This window comes from Lethenteron reissneri, chromosome 25 (genome assembly GCF_015708825.2).
Source record: "Lethenteron reissneri isolate LAM-NWPU_2019-01 chromosome 25, ASM1570882v1, whole genome shotgun sequence".
Classification (NCBI taxonomy): Eukaryota; Metazoa; Chordata; class Hyperoartia; order Petromyzontiformes; family Petromyzontidae; genus Lethenteron; species Lethenteron reissneri.
In genome coordinates, this window is record NC_083803.1 from 9,315,224 (window position 1) to 9,334,859 (window position 19,636).

The 19,636-nt window shown below is 48.9% G+C and overlaps 1 protein-coding gene across 4 annotated transcripts in view; it reads right to left on the reverse strand.

Moving 5' to 3' along the window:
• Positions 1–568: 568 nt before the first annotated feature.
• LOC133347166 (uncharacterized) overlaps positions 569–19,636 on the reverse strand; it is a 77,628-nt gene continuing 58,560 nt past the window's right edge. For all 4 annotated transcript variants that reach the window (XM_061559203.1, XM_061559205.1, XM_061559204.1 and 1 more), the window contains 6 exons: positions 17,215–17,421; positions 16,330–16,587; positions 12,103–15,624; positions 11,537–11,746; positions 10,972–11,006; positions 569–10,468 (listed from right to left, as the gene is read on the reverse strand). In XM_061559203.1, the coding sequence (XP_061415187.1) occupies positions 9,769–10,468; positions 10,972–11,006; positions 11,537–11,746; positions 12,103–15,624; positions 16,330–16,587; positions 17,215–17,421 (4,932 nt within the window). In that variant the 3' untranslated portion in view covers positions 569–9,768. The remainder of the gene's footprint in view (positions 10,469–10,971; positions 11,007–11,536; positions 11,747–12,102; positions 15,625–16,329; positions 16,588–17,214; positions 17,422–19,636) is intronic.

The window sequence follows — 19,636 nt, forward strand, 5'->3', positions numbered from 1 at the left end:
GTCACGGGACAGACCCAGGAGCCATCGGTTGACTGAGATGACTGGCAGATGCACCACCAGTGCCCCCTACTGTGCAAACTTGCTGTTTTATTCGCCCGGCACTCCGCTCGTTGTTGTGAGCGTTGCTCCTCTGCCCTCCAGCAGTGTCCGTCACGAGCCTCCTCCAGAGAGGCTGATCTTGACACCGCTGGTTCCAGTCATCGTCATGTACCACATCACTCCATCTCTTTTCTAGCCCGTGCCATGCCCGTTAAGCCCCTCTATCCGGCAAAAAAAAACTTGGCATGCGGGATAATGACCCAGTTTACGTAGCCTCTGTATGATATACACACACACGTAACTTTAAAGCCACCATTGACCTAAACATCACTCTCAACCCACACAAACTCAACATATTCACCCTTCATCCACACTCACACCTCCTACTGTAGACGGCCCAAAAGCCCAGGCGCACACAATACAAACATCGCTCATCTCCGACACGCACTACGGCCACTTTGAGCACAAGGAGAGCACTCACTTTGCATGTTAAACCAGACTTTATTCAGTATAGTAGCCGTATCTCATGCAGTTTGAGAATCATTTAAAGCCACATACGGTATTGCACAAAACACCACGAAGCACTTATATAAAAGCAACGGCACCAGCTTGCACCAGTCACACTCGAAGGACGTTAGAAATGCCTTATAGGTAATAATATACACCCGTTTACCAATACAGCAGCCCAAATAAGTCATCGTCACCTCTGCATATTCTTCACCAAAAGCCATTCTCTATCCTCTGCAGGACACAGGCTCCGTCATCGCCACTGCCGTTGCATCCAATGCATTGCTGAGACTTGTTTTCTCTTCTTCTTCCACGTTTCTCCATCCCCCCCCCCTTCCACGTCGCATTTTGAAGATGCCAGTCTCTGCTCTTGTGGTGGGAAAAGTTCGTCGTTGAAGTTAGTTGCTTTTTGCATGTAATTTTGCAGAAATGGGGAGTGTAGTTTGCTCTATAGTATAGTTTACATATTTATGTAACAAGCTCCTATACATCTTACCCACGCAATGCCCTCCAAACGCACGTCCACATTCGTTTAGCCACCGTGGCAGCTCCGTGTACGCACAAGACCTCTGCATTTCGATTTTCAAGAACCTCGTACACGATACAATATACAGCACCAATTCAAAAATAAGAGTACCTTTGTCGGAGAGCTACATTTAAGGAACTGCAGAAGCTCAATAACACCATCTCATCTCATCTTCACAAAGTACAGATCACCTGCTGATACACGCGGACCAGCTCAAGAGCCCAGTTAATATTACCGTGTACCGCTCGCAATATACATCAATAAATGATAATACATGGCGAGAGCCATAAAGGGCGATGGGTTATCAGAAAATGCTACTATGCAATACTTAACTAATGCATCAAGGCTCCCCAGAAAGGTTGAATTTCAGCTCAGATTACAGTTGAATATGCAGAGGACTCGGTTACACAAAACCAATAAATTTAAGGCGTCTACAAAGCCATGTTTACATTTATCATCCTAATGTGACTTGTCATCACATTACTGTAAATAATTATTTGGCTTCAGAATTGGCCATTGAGTTAATGTTGAGATAGACTGGTATAGATAGTCATTAAAAAAACAATTCACTCTTTAGTAGTGCATGACAGTAACATATATGTAACATGTATGTTATGGCCGAATGTGATAGGAACTGTTATCATCAGTTCATGAAGGCATGTTGTTGTCCATTGGTCACATGTAGACGGTATTTCCATGTTCAAAAAAGTCTGAAAAAATAGCTCAGATATGTCCTTACATGTATACGACGCAAACTGATAAACATGCAATTGGCAGAAATGTTACATATAATCTTATGCCAATGGAACATTTTACATTAACACAAACCATATAAAGAATGCACGTTCAACTGTTGTAGTGTGCAAGACAGGGCTGCGTTGTAGACTGCATAGTCTAACTTATTAAACGCACACATGAAACCACCAAAGCGTTCTCCTCTCGTGTTGTCTGACAAGAGCGAGCACACGTCATTAAGTTTTAAACACCAAGCGGTTGTGAGTCCTTCGAGGGGTGGGGTGTGTGAGCGATTGCAAGCCACCTCAATATATTAAATAGAGCCCTCTGCCGACAGGGGTAGACGGTAAGTGGGGGCAGAGACGCAAAGAAACACAACGATGCAGAGACACGGAGACACGAAGAGCGATACATATCGGGGCCATACACAAACTCCACGGAGACGTAGATAGCGACCAGAGAGACAGACGCAGGCAGAGAGACGCGCAGACACGTGGAGACGCACCGACGAAGAGAGGCACAGAAACACGCACAACGTCAACATGTGGAGAGACACGGGCGCGAGGACAGAGATACGTGGAGGCAGAGACACGGAGAGAAACAGAGAGACAGGGAAAGACAGCGACACGAAGGGAGATGGAGACACAGCGAGGGACGCAGATAGACAAAGAGAGAGAGACACGCAGACTAACAGGTAGATAGATACATTGAGATGGTCACAGAGAGTGGAACACGGTCAGAGACGTGAACAGAAATAGACATGAAGAGGTGTAGGGAAAGACAGCGCTAAATAGACAGATAAGACACAAAACAATAAGATGTAAATATGAAAATGACAACAGAGACACAGAGGCAGAAACACTAAGATGTGTAGGAGAGACGTGGAGAGAGACGCTGAGAACAAAAGGTGTGAAATGTATAAGAAGAGACAGACATACGGGGACATACATACGAAGATAACTAAAGGCAGACACATAGATACGTAGAAGAGGCAGGGAAAGACAAAACGGTGGAGAAAGATACAGAGAGACACAGAGAAAGAGAGACAGAGAGAAACAACACACAGGCACATACATTAGTAGACAAAGAAAAACAGAGGCAGATCCAGAGATATACACACAGAGAGAGACTCGAGATGTAGTGAAAGACAGAGAGAGACACACAAAGAGAGATACAGAGATACAGGCACACACATAATGAGAAATACGAACACAAAAATAGACATGTGGAGAGAGAAACGTAATGAAACAGGGGGATCCAGAGAGACAGAGAAAGACACAGGGAGACAAAGATACACAGACCCAGAAGCATACAGATGGAGACATGCACACACGATAACAGAGACACACAGAAACGGACAGACACAAAACAATGGTAAACATAACAGAGATCAACACACAGAGACAGACAGACACAAAGACATACAGAGACAGACACAAAGACACACAGAGACAGACACAAAAACACACAGAGACAGAGACCCACAAATACACACAGAGACAGAGACCCACAAAGACAGACAGACACAAAAACAGACAGAGACAGACACAAAGACGCACAGAGACAGACACACAAAGACACACAGAGACAGAAACCCACAAAGACACACAGAGACAGACACAAAGACACACAGAGACAGACACAAAGACACACATAGACATACAGACACAAAGACACACAGAGACAGACACAAAGACAAACAGAGACAGACACAAAGACAAACAGAGACAGACACAAAGACACACAGAGACAGAGACCCACAAAGACACACAGAGACGGACACAAATACACACAGAAACAGACACAAAGACACACAGAGACAGACACAAAGACACACAGAGACAGAGGCCCACAAAGACACACAGAGACAGACACAAATACACACAGAGACAGACACACAGAGACAGACACAAAGACACACAGAGACAGACACACAGAGACACACAGAGACAGACAGACACACAGAGACAGTCACAAAGACACAAAGACACACAGAGATAGACAGACACACAGAGACAGATACAAAGACACACAGAAACAGACACAACGACACACAGAGACAGACACACAGATACACAAAGACACACAGAGACAGATACAAAGACACACAGAGACAGACACAAAGACACACAGAGACAAACACAAAGACACACAGAGACAAACACACAGAGACACAAAGACACACACAAAGACACACATAGACAGACAGACACAAAGACACACAGAGACAGACACAGAGACAGACAGACACACAGACAGACAGACACACAGAGACAGACAGACACAAAGACACACAGAGACAGACACAAAGACACACAGTGACAGACAGACACACAGAGAGACAGACACAAAGACACACAGAGACAGACACAAAGACACACAGAGACAGACACACAGAGACACAAAGACACACACAAAGACACACAAAGACAGACAGACACAAAGACACACAGAGACAGACACAAAGACACACAGAGACAGACACAAAGACACACAGAGATAGTCACAAAGACACAAAGACACACAGAGACAGACACAAATACACACAGAAACAGACACAAAGACACACAGAGACAGACACAAAGACACACAGAGACAGAGGCCCACAAAGACACACAGAGACAGACACAAATACACACAGAGACAGACACACAGAGACAGACACAAAGACACACAGAGACAGACAGACACACAGAGACAGTCACAAAGACACAAAGACACACAGAGGTAGACAGACACACAGAGACAGATACAAAGACACACAGAAACAGACACAAAGACACACAAAGACACACAGAGACAGACACAGAGACACAAAGACACACACAAAGACACACATAGACAGACAGACACAAAGACACACAGAGACAGACACAAAGACACACAGAGACAGACACAAGAGACAGACAGACACACAGAGACAGACAGACACAAAGACACACAGAGACAGACACAAAGACACACAGAGACAGACAGACACACAGAGACAGACACAAAGACACACAGAGACAGACACAAAGACACACAGAGACACAACGACAGAGACAGACAGAGACAGACACACAGAGACAGACACGACACACAGAGACAGACACAACGACACACAGAGACAGACACACAGAGACATACACAAAGACACACAGAGACAGACACAAAGACACACATAGACAGACAGACACAAAGACACAGAGACAAACACAAAGACACACAGAGACAGACACAAAGACACACAGAGACAGACACAAGAGACAGACAGACACACAGAGACAGACAGACACAAAGACACACAGAGACAGACACAAAGACACACAGAGACAGACAGACACACAGAGACAGACACACAGACACACATAGACAGACACAAAGACACACAGAGACAGACACAAAGACACACAGAGACAACGACAGAGACAGACAGAGACAGACACACAGAGACAGACACAACGACACACAGAGACAGACACAACGACACACAGAGACAGACACACAGAGACAAACACAAATACACACAGAGACAGACACAAAGACACACAGAGACAGACACAAAGACACACAGACACAGACACAATGACACACAGAGACGGACACATGCTGAGAGATAGTCAAAAGAGAAGTGAGAAAGACACAGAGATAGACACAAAGACACATAGAGACACACAAATACACAGAGAAACACACAGAGACAGACACAGAGACAGGCACCCAGAGATAGACACGGGGAGACATACACAGACACACACACAGACGTAAAGACAAGATGCAGTGACACAGAGGAAGATACATACAGAGACAGACATAAAGACACAAATACGGACACATACAAACACAGGGAAAGTCACTAGAGCCACAGAGATATACACAGAGATACAGAGAGAGACAGACATACACAAAGAAAAACACAGTGAGACACATACAAACACACATACATAAAGACACAGATAGACACAGCGAAATACAGAAATACGTAGACACGGAGACAGCCGCAAAGACACAAAACATACAGAGAGATAGACACACACAGAGTCAGAAAAATATAGACAACCGAGACACATACAAAAAGAGACAACATGAGAGACACAGAGATAAGCATAGAGACACAGAAACAAACACATGCAGCTATACAATTGCAGAGAAATACGCAGACATACATTGACACAGAGACAGAAAGAGACAGTGAGAGATAGAAAGACGCAGATACGAGGACATACATAGACACTCACACACAGACAGAGACGGAAAACCAAAGATGGGGAGAGACAAAGAGACACAGACAGACCCAGAAACACACACACACACATAGATAGACACAGAAGCACAGAGAGACAGACACACAGAGACAAATGCAAAGACAGAAATACAGAGAGAGACAGATCACAGACGGGCAGGGTCAGCACCCCTGGTAGTCCCCGAGTAGGGCCGGGTCCCACGTTGACCCCAGCTTGCCGCTCCAACGCTCACCCCATCCCAGAGGTCGCAACCGGGTACCCGATACCCGTACCCTATCCGATACTCGGCTACCCGTACCCGGCCGGGTACGGGTAGCCATCTGCGACCCTGGTGCGGCCGGGTACGGGTAAGGAATCAAATTCTAGATTTGAAGCTTTCGTGACTGCAAGGATTCATACTCTTAGTTCTTTCGGTAATGTCACGTAGGTAAAAAATGAAATTAAAATTAATAAAAAAAAACCTGAAGACGAAAGCTTGTGTTGCCTCCAAAACTTCGTGATTTTTATTGTTTTATTTTTATTAATTTTAATTTCATTTTTTACCTACGTGACTTTACCGAAAGAACTAAGAGTATATAAGGAATCAAAACCCGTTTGCGACCTCTGCCCCATCCCGCAGAGGCTCTCACTGTACTGCACGTGGCACACTCCCCCTCACCCGGGCCATCAATCACGAGTCTGTTGACATTTTAGGCATCGCTTCTCTTGGGAAAGGGCAGACGCAACTCTGCTCGACACTGGCGGTGACAACAGATCCAAATCGTGTACATTCCTATTTGCCAGACGACCAGAGAGGAGGCAGCTTTGGAAACATGTTCAGGTTATAGTTACGATTAGAGGAGTGACGCATTAAACCACGCTCAATGGTGCAAGTCCATAGCAACCCATTAGCAACATTATCCGGTACAATTAAGTCCATGCACCAAACATTAGGTAGCAAATCTCTAATTCGGTGGAGAGATGTTAACTATCTCACCTGCTATACAGGAGGTCGTAGGTTTGATCCCGACCCTGATGCCTTATGTGGATTTTTTTTCTCCGGGTCCTACGGCTTTTCCGTCCACATTTAGAAACATGCGTTTAGAGTATACATGATAAGCGACTTTGTTGAGCTGTCATTTGCGGATAGGCCGCTTTTGAAGAACTGTATAGATCAGTGGGCCTTACCTGGTAAAATTTTAATAATTCAGTTTAGTTTAATACGGATATTATGAGTGAATTACTTGATAACTTACTCATTAATGGGTATCACATAATTCACTCTCGTTGGCCATTTGAAGAAAATGGAACTGCTGTAGTTTGCCAACTCATGTGGTACCTACAAGTAGAATACTTGGCCTGGGCTTGCAGACTAAATGGGGACCTTTAACACCGTAAGAGCACGGTGCCGTACTGTATTTCCAAATATTTGGGAATATAGCAGTCTTTCTTACTGCTGTTTTCATTTCCCTTGTAGTTCTGTTATCTGTGTAGCTCTGATTAGATATATACATGACGTCAAAATATTGTTAACATTGACGATCAACTCATTACTGATTATATACAGTACACACAAAACCAAAAAAGCACAACTTATCAAGTTCAGTTATAGTACGTTTTACCTTAATGTCCTAAAACAATCCGATTAAAAATAAACATAGTGTTAAACAAATTAACTTTATAAAATACACGGAAAAAACTGAAAAGTGCTTCGGTAATACTTTGTGAATACAGCCAGGTGAAAGAACGTTAAAGGTTCATGATGAGCACACATAATGAAATGAAGCATTAATGTATTATTGCACTAACGTAGAAAGCATTACACTTTGGTCAAACCTCACTTGACTACTATTCCGTGAGCCAGAGAAGAAGTTGGTACCACCTCAGAGGTAGTAGCCCATTAATACGGCCAATAGAAGTGGATTACCTCGATAACCCCACTCATTTCAAGTGGTGTTCACAAAAAAAAAATCACTGCTATTGGCCACGCAAAGAAATTGGAACCGCTAAAGCTCCATGCCCCCTCAGGTGGCACCGACAAAGTGAGAGCATCTGGTCTGGCCTCCAGGAGCCAACCCAACCAATGGCAACACCCTGTCCACTCTGCAATGCAAGCGACGGTAGGTCAGATGGTTCCTACAAGAGGGGTGTAACTCTGACAGTTTACGGAAATTCAAGTTCGCTTGACACACAGCACGGTAGGTGGAGGGCGTATGTGTGCGCATGAAGAGGTTGGAGATAATTTCAAAACCTCCAGTTCAAAATTGTTCACAATATCCCGACAATCCTAAATTGTTACATTTCTACCAGTGAAATTAACATTTTCGTCTCGGGTGCACCAATGACTTCTCCCGTTCAATTTCCAATGAGTCGATCACTCGTGTTGCCACCACATGAATTTCGACCGCTACGGTGACAGGCGCTGAGATTGAGATTCAGTGGCAAATACCCACAACACACGCACGGACGACAGCAGCAACAATCTAAGCGTTGAAAAAACACAGAAACAAAATACTGTAATAGAAAATACATAAACAAGCTGCACTTACCTTATGCTGTATTCAGAATGCCCCCCAAGCTGTCATATTATATTGTACTGCCACAAACGATTGCACATTTGGCAAGAATATGGGTCGTATTAAAACGTAGGCTTTCACATCCAATATTATAGATGATAACGTTTTGTGGGTTAGATAGCTTAAATGTAAATATGTCATAAACCCACCGACACAGCCAATTAGTAATGTTTATCACGTGAACTAAACATACCAATTAGTTACAACTTCAGCACACCGGTGTGTTGGAGAGTAAACCCACAACATTTACAATTTGAGAATTGCCTGCTATTGTCTGGCAATAACCTGATGAACCTGGTTGCTGTAATTGCCAGTGAAACGTCAAGTTTCATTAATACATAATAAATGAAATATACCTAATAAATGAAACTGAAAAGTTCATACTCATTGGTTATGTCAGGTGGAGGTGGATTTACGACACGTTTACATTGACGCTAACCCAAAAAACTTCATAACGAAGAATATGGGTGTTTTGAACGGCTGTTATAGAACTTAACGGTACTATTATATTGCGTAGCTGTTTACTGTACTGTTTAAATTCTTAAACGATGACACGTTTGTGCTTATAATCGATAGCTGGTTATTCTTCACGTCTGTTCAAGATGCTCTTGCTTTGAAGATTACCGTGACACAAATCTATAGTTTTAACTTTATCATCCCTCATCACAATTAAAAATTATAACTTTAAACCGCAAGTTTCATAATCTACCCCTTTGCTAATTTTCTCATATTATATATGGGAGGTGCTGTTTGACCATAACTTAAAATATATATTTTTACAGGACGTATTCCTGCCCAATAAGAATGTTTCTTTTAACAAGGGAGCCATTAAAATTAACCATACAAATATAAACAATAACCCGTAACTTTCCTGCTATTGTTTAAAAAGCGTGTACGTAACATTAAATTCCCTAAACTCCCTCCCTTTGTCGATTATTAATATCACTCCTCCACCGGCAACAATTGTGCCGGTCCTTAAAATAACAATTACACCATACTAAGCTCACCAACGGCAAACACTAAAAACCGAATCCTCGTCCTGCTAACGCCATCCTCTTACAAGCTCGCCAAGTACGACCAATCAACAGGCAGGATTACGCACCCCCGGCTTTAAGCGAAACTGATAGTGTGCGGGTCGTGCCACCGCCGCTGCCCCACCACCCCCAGCACCCCCAATCCCCTAGATGGGTGGGGACCCCCACGGGTAGCTCAGCGTGATCCCCATGGAGGCGAGGGATGATCGCGACCGCATGCAGTTGCTGGGCGCGATGAAGCTGGGACCGACGGCCACCAACCACAGCACAAGCAAAAGCATCAGCCAGATGAGGCAGCCGACGTTCCACACGCGCCCCGCGTGGCTCGCCACCACCTTGGAGATGTCGTCAATGTCGGCGTCACCGTCACCGGCAAAGTTCATTCCGCCTTTGATCGTAAGCGGAATGCCGCCGCCGCTGCCACCACTGCTGTTCTTAAAATTCTTCTGCTCTTCCACGAGACTCGCGCTCACACCGCTGCCCTTCGGCACAACTTCCCTCTTCTTCTCAACAACGTGTTGATATTGTTCATCTCGCTTTACCATTTTTCTTACGGGCCTTTCAACGGCCTTCGCCATCCTATTCTGCACCTGCGGGTTTCTGCTGCGCACGTTCAAATCACCACCGGCAACTTTCAGATTTCCCTTCCTCGATTCCGCTCCACTTACAAGCCCCTCGTCAGCTGCTCTTCTTCTCACACCGCGTAAACTCTCTTGGAACTCCTTGCGACTTTCGTCAACCAAACCTTCGCTCACCGTCGACACCTTCTTGAAACCGCCCTCGCCAGTTGCGCGGGAAGGAATCACGTCTTTGGGGAAGCCACAGAGACGTCCCGACGTTTCATTTCTGCTCAAAACGAAGACACAACAAAACACGACACAAAGCGCGACAAGAAGGACGCTCAAGGATAAACGCGTAAACATAACCACCTTTTAACCGTGTACCGACGCCCAATAAGCAATGAACTGCCGTTCATCACGGTGAATGTGAGATCCAGCCATTGTGAAAATAGGAAACTTTCTTAACTAGAGTCAGTGGGGAAAAAAAACACACACAAATAACATAAGAACAACTGAAAAAATTATACCGACAAATGCAACCCTTCCAGAGAAAGCTAAAGCAAAAGAGATGCGAATACAACGCGTGCCACCGCGATTCTGTGCTGCTAGATGCATGCATAAGGTGAAATGAGAGCAAAGGAAGGTGCTTTACGTTGTTGTTTAAAAAGAAAAAAGCTAAATGCAGGAGTGTAAGCGGAAGTCAGCTCGCTCAGTGCACGCACGAAGCAGAGGGCGCGTGGCTGCGGGGCTGATCCCTGCAAGCGATAAGCACTGAATCAACTGCATTACCTTTGATTCTGATCTTGCTTTGCTGCTATTGACATCTACACAAATGCAGAAGAAAAACAAGAAACAAAAAAATGAAATAAATAAGAGGGATTTGTGAGGCATTGGGTTGTTTGTTTGTTTGTTTTCGTTTAAAAAATAAACAAGGAGAACAAAATTACAAAAAACAAACTGATAAATAATAATAAAAATTAACAAAGATCCTGGACGGATTTGTAAACCAATAAGATGTCGTATATTTTGTGGTCGTTCCTTTTTGTATGTTTATAAAATGTCACACGTGCACACACGCACACTCGCTGAAAACGGAGCTGTGAGGTCATCAATAAAACGCAAAACAAATTTCTCGATTACGGTGAAGTAACCGCAACCCTGGCTGTCACGGCTTCTGCTAAACATTCGGTCGCTTCGGTAAAAACTACACTGGCAACCGTTGCCGCAATTCTGTGCCGGAGCGTGCGACGGCAGTGACTCCGTACGGGGCACGTCGGTTTATTTTCTCATCGTCTGCTCGGGGGGGGGTGGGGGGGAGGGGATGATCGTCTCGTTGACGGGCGCTTCGCCGTACCTGGGCTGGCGAACCGGGCAACGGTTTGTGTTCCAAGGGCCCCTTCCATGGCAGACGCACGGACGGCGCCTTCCAGCCGGCGCGTACGGGAGGGATGGGCCCCGTCCACTCGCAGAGGCGCGGGACGCAGCTGCCGCAGGTTCCGCCACCGTCTGCGAGTCTCTTCTCATGAGCCGGCGGATTGCCCCACGCGGCTTCCATCGACGCAAGCTGCACACATAAATCGACGAGCGCGATGAAGGAAGAAAAATAATGGCTTTACCTTTTACGGCAAGAATACAGGAGGTGTTAAGATGTTCAAACACCAAAGGGACACCGATTACAAGGCATCGATCGAGTCTGCATTAACCGCACATAAGTTGTGGATAAAACGTGCACACAAACGTGCTTTGATAATGTGTGCATTGTCCTTGAAACTGGTTTGGCCTGCATCAGAGACTGGCAAAATAAAAGGCTCCCATAGATTTCGAAAAGCACGTTCGTGAGACTGGGGAAGGGGGAGTCGCGCGGTGCCGTGCATGCTCAGCATTGCTCAGCGGTCAACGACGTGCGGCGCTGCATCCCACCTCCTTCACTGGCGAGGGTGGCGACCGTGACGCCGACGACGTGGCTGCCAAGGTTAGCGTCTCGCCGCCGCCGCCGCCTCCGCCCAGGCTCTTGGTGCCCATCTGGGGGCGTTTCCTCGCCGTCGGCGAGTTCCGGGCGGCGGTGCCCGGCGTGGCCTCCGCACCGCCACCCCACGCCTGCTGCTCCTCGCTGTTGCGGTTGACGTCCCAGCCCGCTCCATCGGAGGCCTCGCTGTGCGGCCGGGAGTTCGAGTTTTCCGGCGGGGATCTCGGATTGCAGAGCGTTCCACTGCCTGGAGCCGGGCGGTCGATGAAGTTGTGGCGGCCTGGGGTTGCGTGCGCGTCTGTGGGACACCCGTTGCGAGACGTTTTGGGCTTGAGGTGGGACGAGGTGGGCGTGGATAGCTTTTCATTTTGAGCAGCTGGAAACGTATGCGATGGCCGGTCCAGTGATGGGCGGACCGACTCCACTGCCGATGTTTTGTATTCTTGATCGGCATCCGCAGGCTCATCTGTCATCACCTGGCGGCGCAGGCCTGACAGCGCCGCCTCCACCTCTGCTCTCGTTGAGTCATGACGCCGCCGCGTTCCCGCGGCTCCTCCCTGCGGCGCGACATCCCCGTTCTCCCGACAGCTTCCGCCCGGACAGCTCTCCTCAGCACCGGCCACAGCAGAGCGGCGGCAAAGACTGTCGCCACTCACGTTCCTCGCGGGCCATCCTCCTTCTGTGGCCCCACCGTGATTACTAAGCTCCCTACACCCAGTCTCTTGCGAGAAGCGCGACACCGACTCCCCACGCAAATGAACCTTTTCCTTGTGGCGGGTAATTTCAACGTCGAAAGACGGAGAGAAGGAGGGGGCGGTCGTCTCAGATTCCTTAATGTGGGTAATGGCTGCTTCTATAACTCCATTCACGTAGCTGTGAACACCCATAACCTGTTCCCGCAATTCAGATGTTCTGACACAGGCCTGGCTTTCCAGAAGCTTGGATACTACACACTGCTCTTCCCTGCCGCTGCTCTTTACGCTTAGCGTTGCTCCTCTTCCGGGGACGGGACGAGTCCAAGAGCGCTTCTCCGTCGCGCGCAATTTGGTACGAGCCTCTTCATTGTCCCAGGAAAGAAGAGAGCGGGAAGCCCTGCAGGGATCGGGCGGCGGCGCGATGGGCTCGCAGTCAACGTCGCGGACGTTGTCGTCGTCGGTGTGTGCGGAGAGCGACGAGTCCGAGTCGTCTCTGAGAAGAAATCCGAGTCCATTGGAGGATTCCGTCGATTTGCGATTGTTGAGATGCTCTGAGGCTCTGTGACGCAATGAGGACAATTCATTCCCGAGCTCAATGGCCTCTCTGTCACCTCCGTTGGAGTTCACCGCGTCACTGTTATTTCTCGTCGGCCTATTCGGATATTCCCTTTGTCGAGTCAGGGAGATGACATTTTCAGGAAGCTGAGGGTAATTGTCACCCCTGTTAAAGATCTCACGCCCAACAGCGTACTCATACTTTGCGTCCATATCATTGTACGGAGTATATGCGTCAGCCAAACTTTGGAAAGCCCCTTGCCGCATTTTCAAAGAGGTCTGGTTGTGAATACTGGGATCTCCACGGTCCCACCTTTCGGCACGTGCAGCTTCATGTACCGTTTCATAGGCATGGCTTATGTTGCCATTTTTAATATCGTCCAGGAGCGGATCCACTTGCCCTTCGCGAGCGCTATCGGCCGGAAAGCTTCCAGGCTCCACTCTAAAACTCGAGCCAAAGAAGTTTCCTGTTGTGGCCAGGGGTGATACTGAAAAGCGCGAGTAGAGCTTGCTCGTCAGTAACACGGGGTTACTGCTGTGCAGCAGAGGCCTTCCCTTTGAGATGTTTTCCCACGGGGGAGTGACGTAAAACTTTTGATCCTTCAGCTCGTCATCCAGCGAAGAGCTGTCACTGAAGTCCGAGTCGATGCACCAGCCCTCGGAGTTGGAGGAGCTGTCTTTCTCCAGCTCGTTGCTGTCGCCGCTCAGCGTGGTGCTGGAGCTGGACAGCAAATCAATGTCGTCCTCTTCGTCGTCCGAGCACACGGACGCCCTGGAGGTGTTGACGATCAAGCTCACGTTGACGTCATCGTCCAGCAGGGAGCCGCTCTGCCGTCCATCGTCAGCCTTCCCATCGAGGGGGATAGCCGGCCTGTTCGCTAGGCCATCGACAACGAGCGAGTTGTCCTCCCAACTGTGGCCTCTCACCCCTGACATCGGTTTGGTCTCTGTGCTTGACGATGCCTCGTTGCAGCTGTTACTCTCCTTGAAATCAGAACGTTTGTGGACTGCGGCTTGTGACAACTCTGACCCCTGAAGAAGCTGCAAGCTGCTTTCATTCAAGTAGGCACTTCTTCCTGATTTGTTGCTTTCAGTAAGACAGCTTGACGTGAAGCTCCGAGGACTTTTCCTGGCTACGTTCACAAAGTCCTCCCTCTGGATCATGGTATCAAAGTGATCACCTTTTCCCGCGCACATTCTCCCCAGTTCAAATTTCTGGAACACGTTACTCGAATGCTGCCCCATAAAAGATGATATTGGGCTCAGCTGGCCTTTGCTTTCATGATCGTGCACATACCCTGCAACTTCAGAATAGCACGGATTGGTACTCGTCAGTGCGTTATTAGACGTCTTGTTTCTGTTGCTTAAATCAAGCGCGCTGTCGTCTTGTATAACTACTGTAGGCAAGTCGGAGATAGCCATGACGTTCTCCAGACTGTCCTCTTTCAGGTACGAGTAATCATAGAAGATTAGCGCCTTCTCGAGCTCAGAATCACCATCGTGCCCTTGCGTCGGGCTTTTGGCACCTGGATTACTCCCGGTTTCCTTGCCCGTGTCCAGGTATTCGTCGCATTCCTCATCCGACAGCGAGCTGGCGTAGCCCGCAAAGGTGAGGAGCCTGGCGAAAGGATCGGGCCTGTAGGCCGGCGCCGCGTCTTCCACCCTGGAGGACGTGTCGCCGTCGAGGTCCTGCACCTCCGAGAGGAGCCCAGAGTCCGACGTCGTGGCCACGTCGCCCTCGCTGGCGATGCCGCTCTCGCACTCGCACGAGCGCTCGCCGCCTCCGCCGCCACCTCCGCCGCCTCCGCCGCCGCTCCCGGCCAGCAGCAGCCCGTCCAGGAGGTTGAGCAGCGAGTCCGTCGACGAGAACGAGTCCTGACCGTCGGCCTGCCGTGGCTCGGCGGATCGACCACGGCCGCCTTTGCTCGACTCCTCCGCCGCCGCCGCCAATCGCCGAGTCGTTCCGTCCATGCGACCGGGGCTCTGGCAGGAGCCGGGGGAGAAGCCGGAATCGTGGCCGGCCTGGAGGAATGACTGGCCCATGCTCCACGTGTCTACGGCCGAAGGTTTGCCGGTGTCACTCGGCGTGGAGGAGGTGACCGCAGGTGGCTGCTCAGCGCGGGCAGCCGAGAGCTCATTTCCCAGGTCCGTTTCATCCCATTCCAGACCCTCCACGGGAGAGACCGACAAGTCGGACTGGGAGGCGTCCACGTAGTTCAAGGTCACCTGGGGGGGGGGGGAAGGGGAGTGAAACGCCGTCACCACCAGGCACAGTCTGGGGCGGTCTCTCGTGTAAGTTTTTGCATTCGCTGCTTGAATGTTCATTTATAGAAAGAATATAAAGCAGCACAATTTGGATCAGGACAGCATATAAATGCAGCTGAATCTCAAGCCGCTATATATAATCACGAGGAGTGTTTGTGTGCCTTGCCATGTTTTATTGTTAATAAAGAGAAACAATGTATACTGCCAGTGTTTAGGCATTGTCCACATGACAAAAAATCCATGTTAATTACATAATTATAGTTTACAGCTCTTCCTTTGTCAGTCTACTGCTCGTTGTTCACTATACTTCGCCGCACTGGTCAGCGAGGGTCAGTGAAGGGAGTAAATGCCCAGGACCAGTTCAGATATCACTCGCCACTGATGTTGGCCATGGCCAGGAATCAAACTCAGATCGCTGGGTTCTCGGCACGGTAAAATAACCACTGTGCTGACGTTGCCCACAAAAATGCATCTTTTCTTCTCCCTTCGCCAATGCGGTGAAAAATCGCTAAAATATTCAGTAAATTCATGAGCATAAAAAATCGTAACTAAATTCACTTATTCGAATGTGCGACTGGGGCATTGGGCTCACCGCCCATTTCCCCCTTGCCACCCTCCCGCCTCCCCCAGCTACCATATACCCCCCCCCCCGCCCCACACACACACCTGCTCCGCGTTGAGCCGGCGCTGGAGGCGCGACTGCCAGTGCACGGCCTGCAGCACGACAGCCTCCCAGCGTCGCTCCAGCGACACGGCGGCCAGCTGCAGGTTCTGCCCGTCCGCCCCCGGGTGGCCAACGCCGGCCGCCCCCCTCTCCCCGGCGCCACCGTCGCCGGCACCGCCCACCCCCTCCAGCAGCCGGTGGCACAGACGCACCAGGGCCGCCACCCCTCCTCGCCGGCGCCGTATCTCGTGGCACAGGGACTGCGGGGAGATAACTCCCCGTGTTATTTACACACAACGAACTTTGTCTGCGTCAAGGTGGTCAGGCGTCTCTCAGGGGTCAGGGCACTGAAATCTTTAGATTCATGGGAATCGCCTGCGATTAAACTCACGATAGTGAGGTGATGGTTTTAGCTGGCTCACCAGTGACTGGACCAATTTTTATTAATTCCAGCTCTGACAATGAAAGATATCAGTTTGCCATGTGATGGGCAGTCAGGTGGCGCGCTGGGGAGCCATTCAGTTAAAGCCAGTGTGTGATAAAGGGGTGGTATCACTGTGGTGGTGTTGGTGGGTGGTACTGGTGGAACTACTGTGTGGTATCACTGTGGTGGTGGTAGTGGAACTACTGTGCGGTATCACTGTGGTGGTGCTGGTGGTGGTACTGGTGGAACTACTGTGTGGTATCACTGTGGTGGTGCTGGTGGTGGTACTGGTGTAACTACTGTGTGGTATCACTGTGGTGGTGGTACTGGTGGAACTACTGTGTGGTATCACTGTGGTGGTGGTAGTGGAACTGTGTGGTATCACTGTGGTGGTGGTGGTAGTGGAACTACTGTGCGGTATCGTAGGGTGGTGCTGGTGGAGCCACGGTGTGCGGTGCGGTACCTTGAAGTGGTCGAGCTGGCGGTCGAGGTCGGTGGGCGCGCGCCGCTCGACGCACCCGTCAAACACGAGCATCTCGGCGTCGCGCAGCCAGGCCTTGAGCTCGCGCACGCGCCCCTCGAGGCGGCACACCAGCTGCGCCGCGGCGGGGCTCAGCGACTCGCACGCCGGCGGCTCCGCGGGCTCCCCGCACGCCGCCGCCAGGAAACTCTGCGACGACGCGCGCCATGCAGAACGTCTCGTTCTTACTGCCCCTTCTTAATTCGTCGTCGCGAAAAAAATTTTTTTACATAAATATAACAAAGAAATCCCAAATCGCATCCCGATTGCGCCACCGGCGTCACGTCACGAGACGAAGGATCATATTTGGATATTTCGCGCAGCGGCTCACAGAAAGCGGATATGCCAGAGCTACTTCAGGGGCCCCCTCACGTGGCCACACGGTAGGGGGCAGACTTTCAATTGCTCCAGAAAGGAGGGGGTAGCACTTTCCCACGCACTCTGCTACGGACAGTGATGGTCAGCTCATGACAGTTAAACAAATTTATTTTCATGTGTTTTTGCGTAGTCGTTGGTGACCAGACTGACACCATTACCTCACTACACTTGAGAGCACGGTTTAATCACAGATCGCCACCCGAATGAAAACCCAGGATCTCAGCCCTGTCGGATCAGCGCTCTAACCTACGAGAGCCTCCTGGTCATCTCGAATAATTCAATGGCTCAGAGGTCAGGGCACTGAGCTCGGAACACCGAGATCTTGGACCCGGAATCCAGGTATCCAGGTATCCGGGAATCCGGGTATCCGGGTATCGGCCGCATTCTCAAGTGTAGCGAGTTGATGGTCTCAGCCCAGACACCAATGACTGCACCAAAAACAATCGCATTCAATGTAGGTTTTCACTTTATTTTGCTCCATTCCAGATTGCAATGTGGAAACATTTTGGCTTGCTTGCCATATCCTATTCTATTCAGAATTCACACAGCGCCCTTCCCAGGGTGCTTTACAATGCAAACCGACGGCGATACACGAAGGGGCAAAAGAGGAGCAATGGGTGGGGTGGAGAGGCTGTCAGTTAGGGACGTGACGGAAGGGACGGAGGGACAGGGGCTGGAATAGGAGCTGCTGATGTTACAGGGGTAGGGAAGGAGGAATGAGGTGGAGTGCAATGGTGAACGACGGTGACAGATGGGTGCAACGTGAATGAGAGGCAGCAGGGTATCAGGCACATGCGTGAAATGATAACATAGATGGGCGCTGTGGCCAGGCATGGATGAGGGTAGGTGAAGGGTGGTAGGAGCAGAGGTCTGGTGGCCGGATAGTTGGGCTGGTTGAGAAGCACGGTGGAGGGCTCGAGGAGAGATGTGGCTCGGTGCGCATGGAGAAAGCGAGACACGGGAGATGGGTCAAGAATTAGAGTTGTCATTTCTCTGGAGCAAAGCATGTGGGGGCCCAGGTTATCCATAGGATGACCAGTGTTGATTCTCCACAAGGTGGTACTCATTTTATTGACCGTGGAGGATTTATGGGCCAAGTTGACCTCAAACTGCAATTCTTCCTTATAATTTTCATACTTTGAATCCGGTGCAGTTTTTAACTCGCCATAAGTATTAACAGGTAGTAAAAAAAACATTTAAAAAATACAATCCAGCAGAAAAACTAAATGTTGTGTAATGCACCAACAATAGGGCGGAGATTGCTTTAAGCCAAACGCAAAGTAACGATTTACTCCCGTCACTCTCTCCCTGTCATACAATCGCTCCTTTATGCCTCTTTAATCACTGTGACCATCATCATTGTTGTCGTGATCGTATTGCCTTCATACATCTGGCAAATGCCAAGGACTTGTTCTACCAGATTCACTGTTTTCTCGAGTCCTTACAGTGCTTGACCCTCATATTTCAGGACGGTACATTTCTCTTTCTCTTCATTTCCTTTGATTGCATGACTCTTGAACCCCCATCTTCTCTTTGCCGAATTTCCCATACCCTTGCTCTTATCAAGAAATGCGTTCATTCCTATCTGCTGGATAATCATTAGTGCTCTAAGTTTCTGTCCTCTCAGCGTTATGTATGTATCCTGAACTTCTTTCGCACCGTGCGTAGCCAACCATGCTAATCGGAGGTACGGGGGGCAGGGAGGGGGAAGGACAACTACACACAAACAATCATTTCTAAGTAAATACGTGTTTTTAATTTAGATATAATGTGCACATATTTTCTGGGTTGTTGGTAGACCTGAGGGGCACACGGCAAGTAGTCACAGCCATCGCTAGAGGTGTACTGGATGTGGTGTGCCAGGTGTCAGAAATATTTTATGAGTCAGCAAACTAGACAGACCTGGCTGAAATTAACCCATAGTTATTGTGGCCTCAAGGCTTCTATTCAGCATGTACAGGGTAGTCCAGATAGTATTGTGACCCCC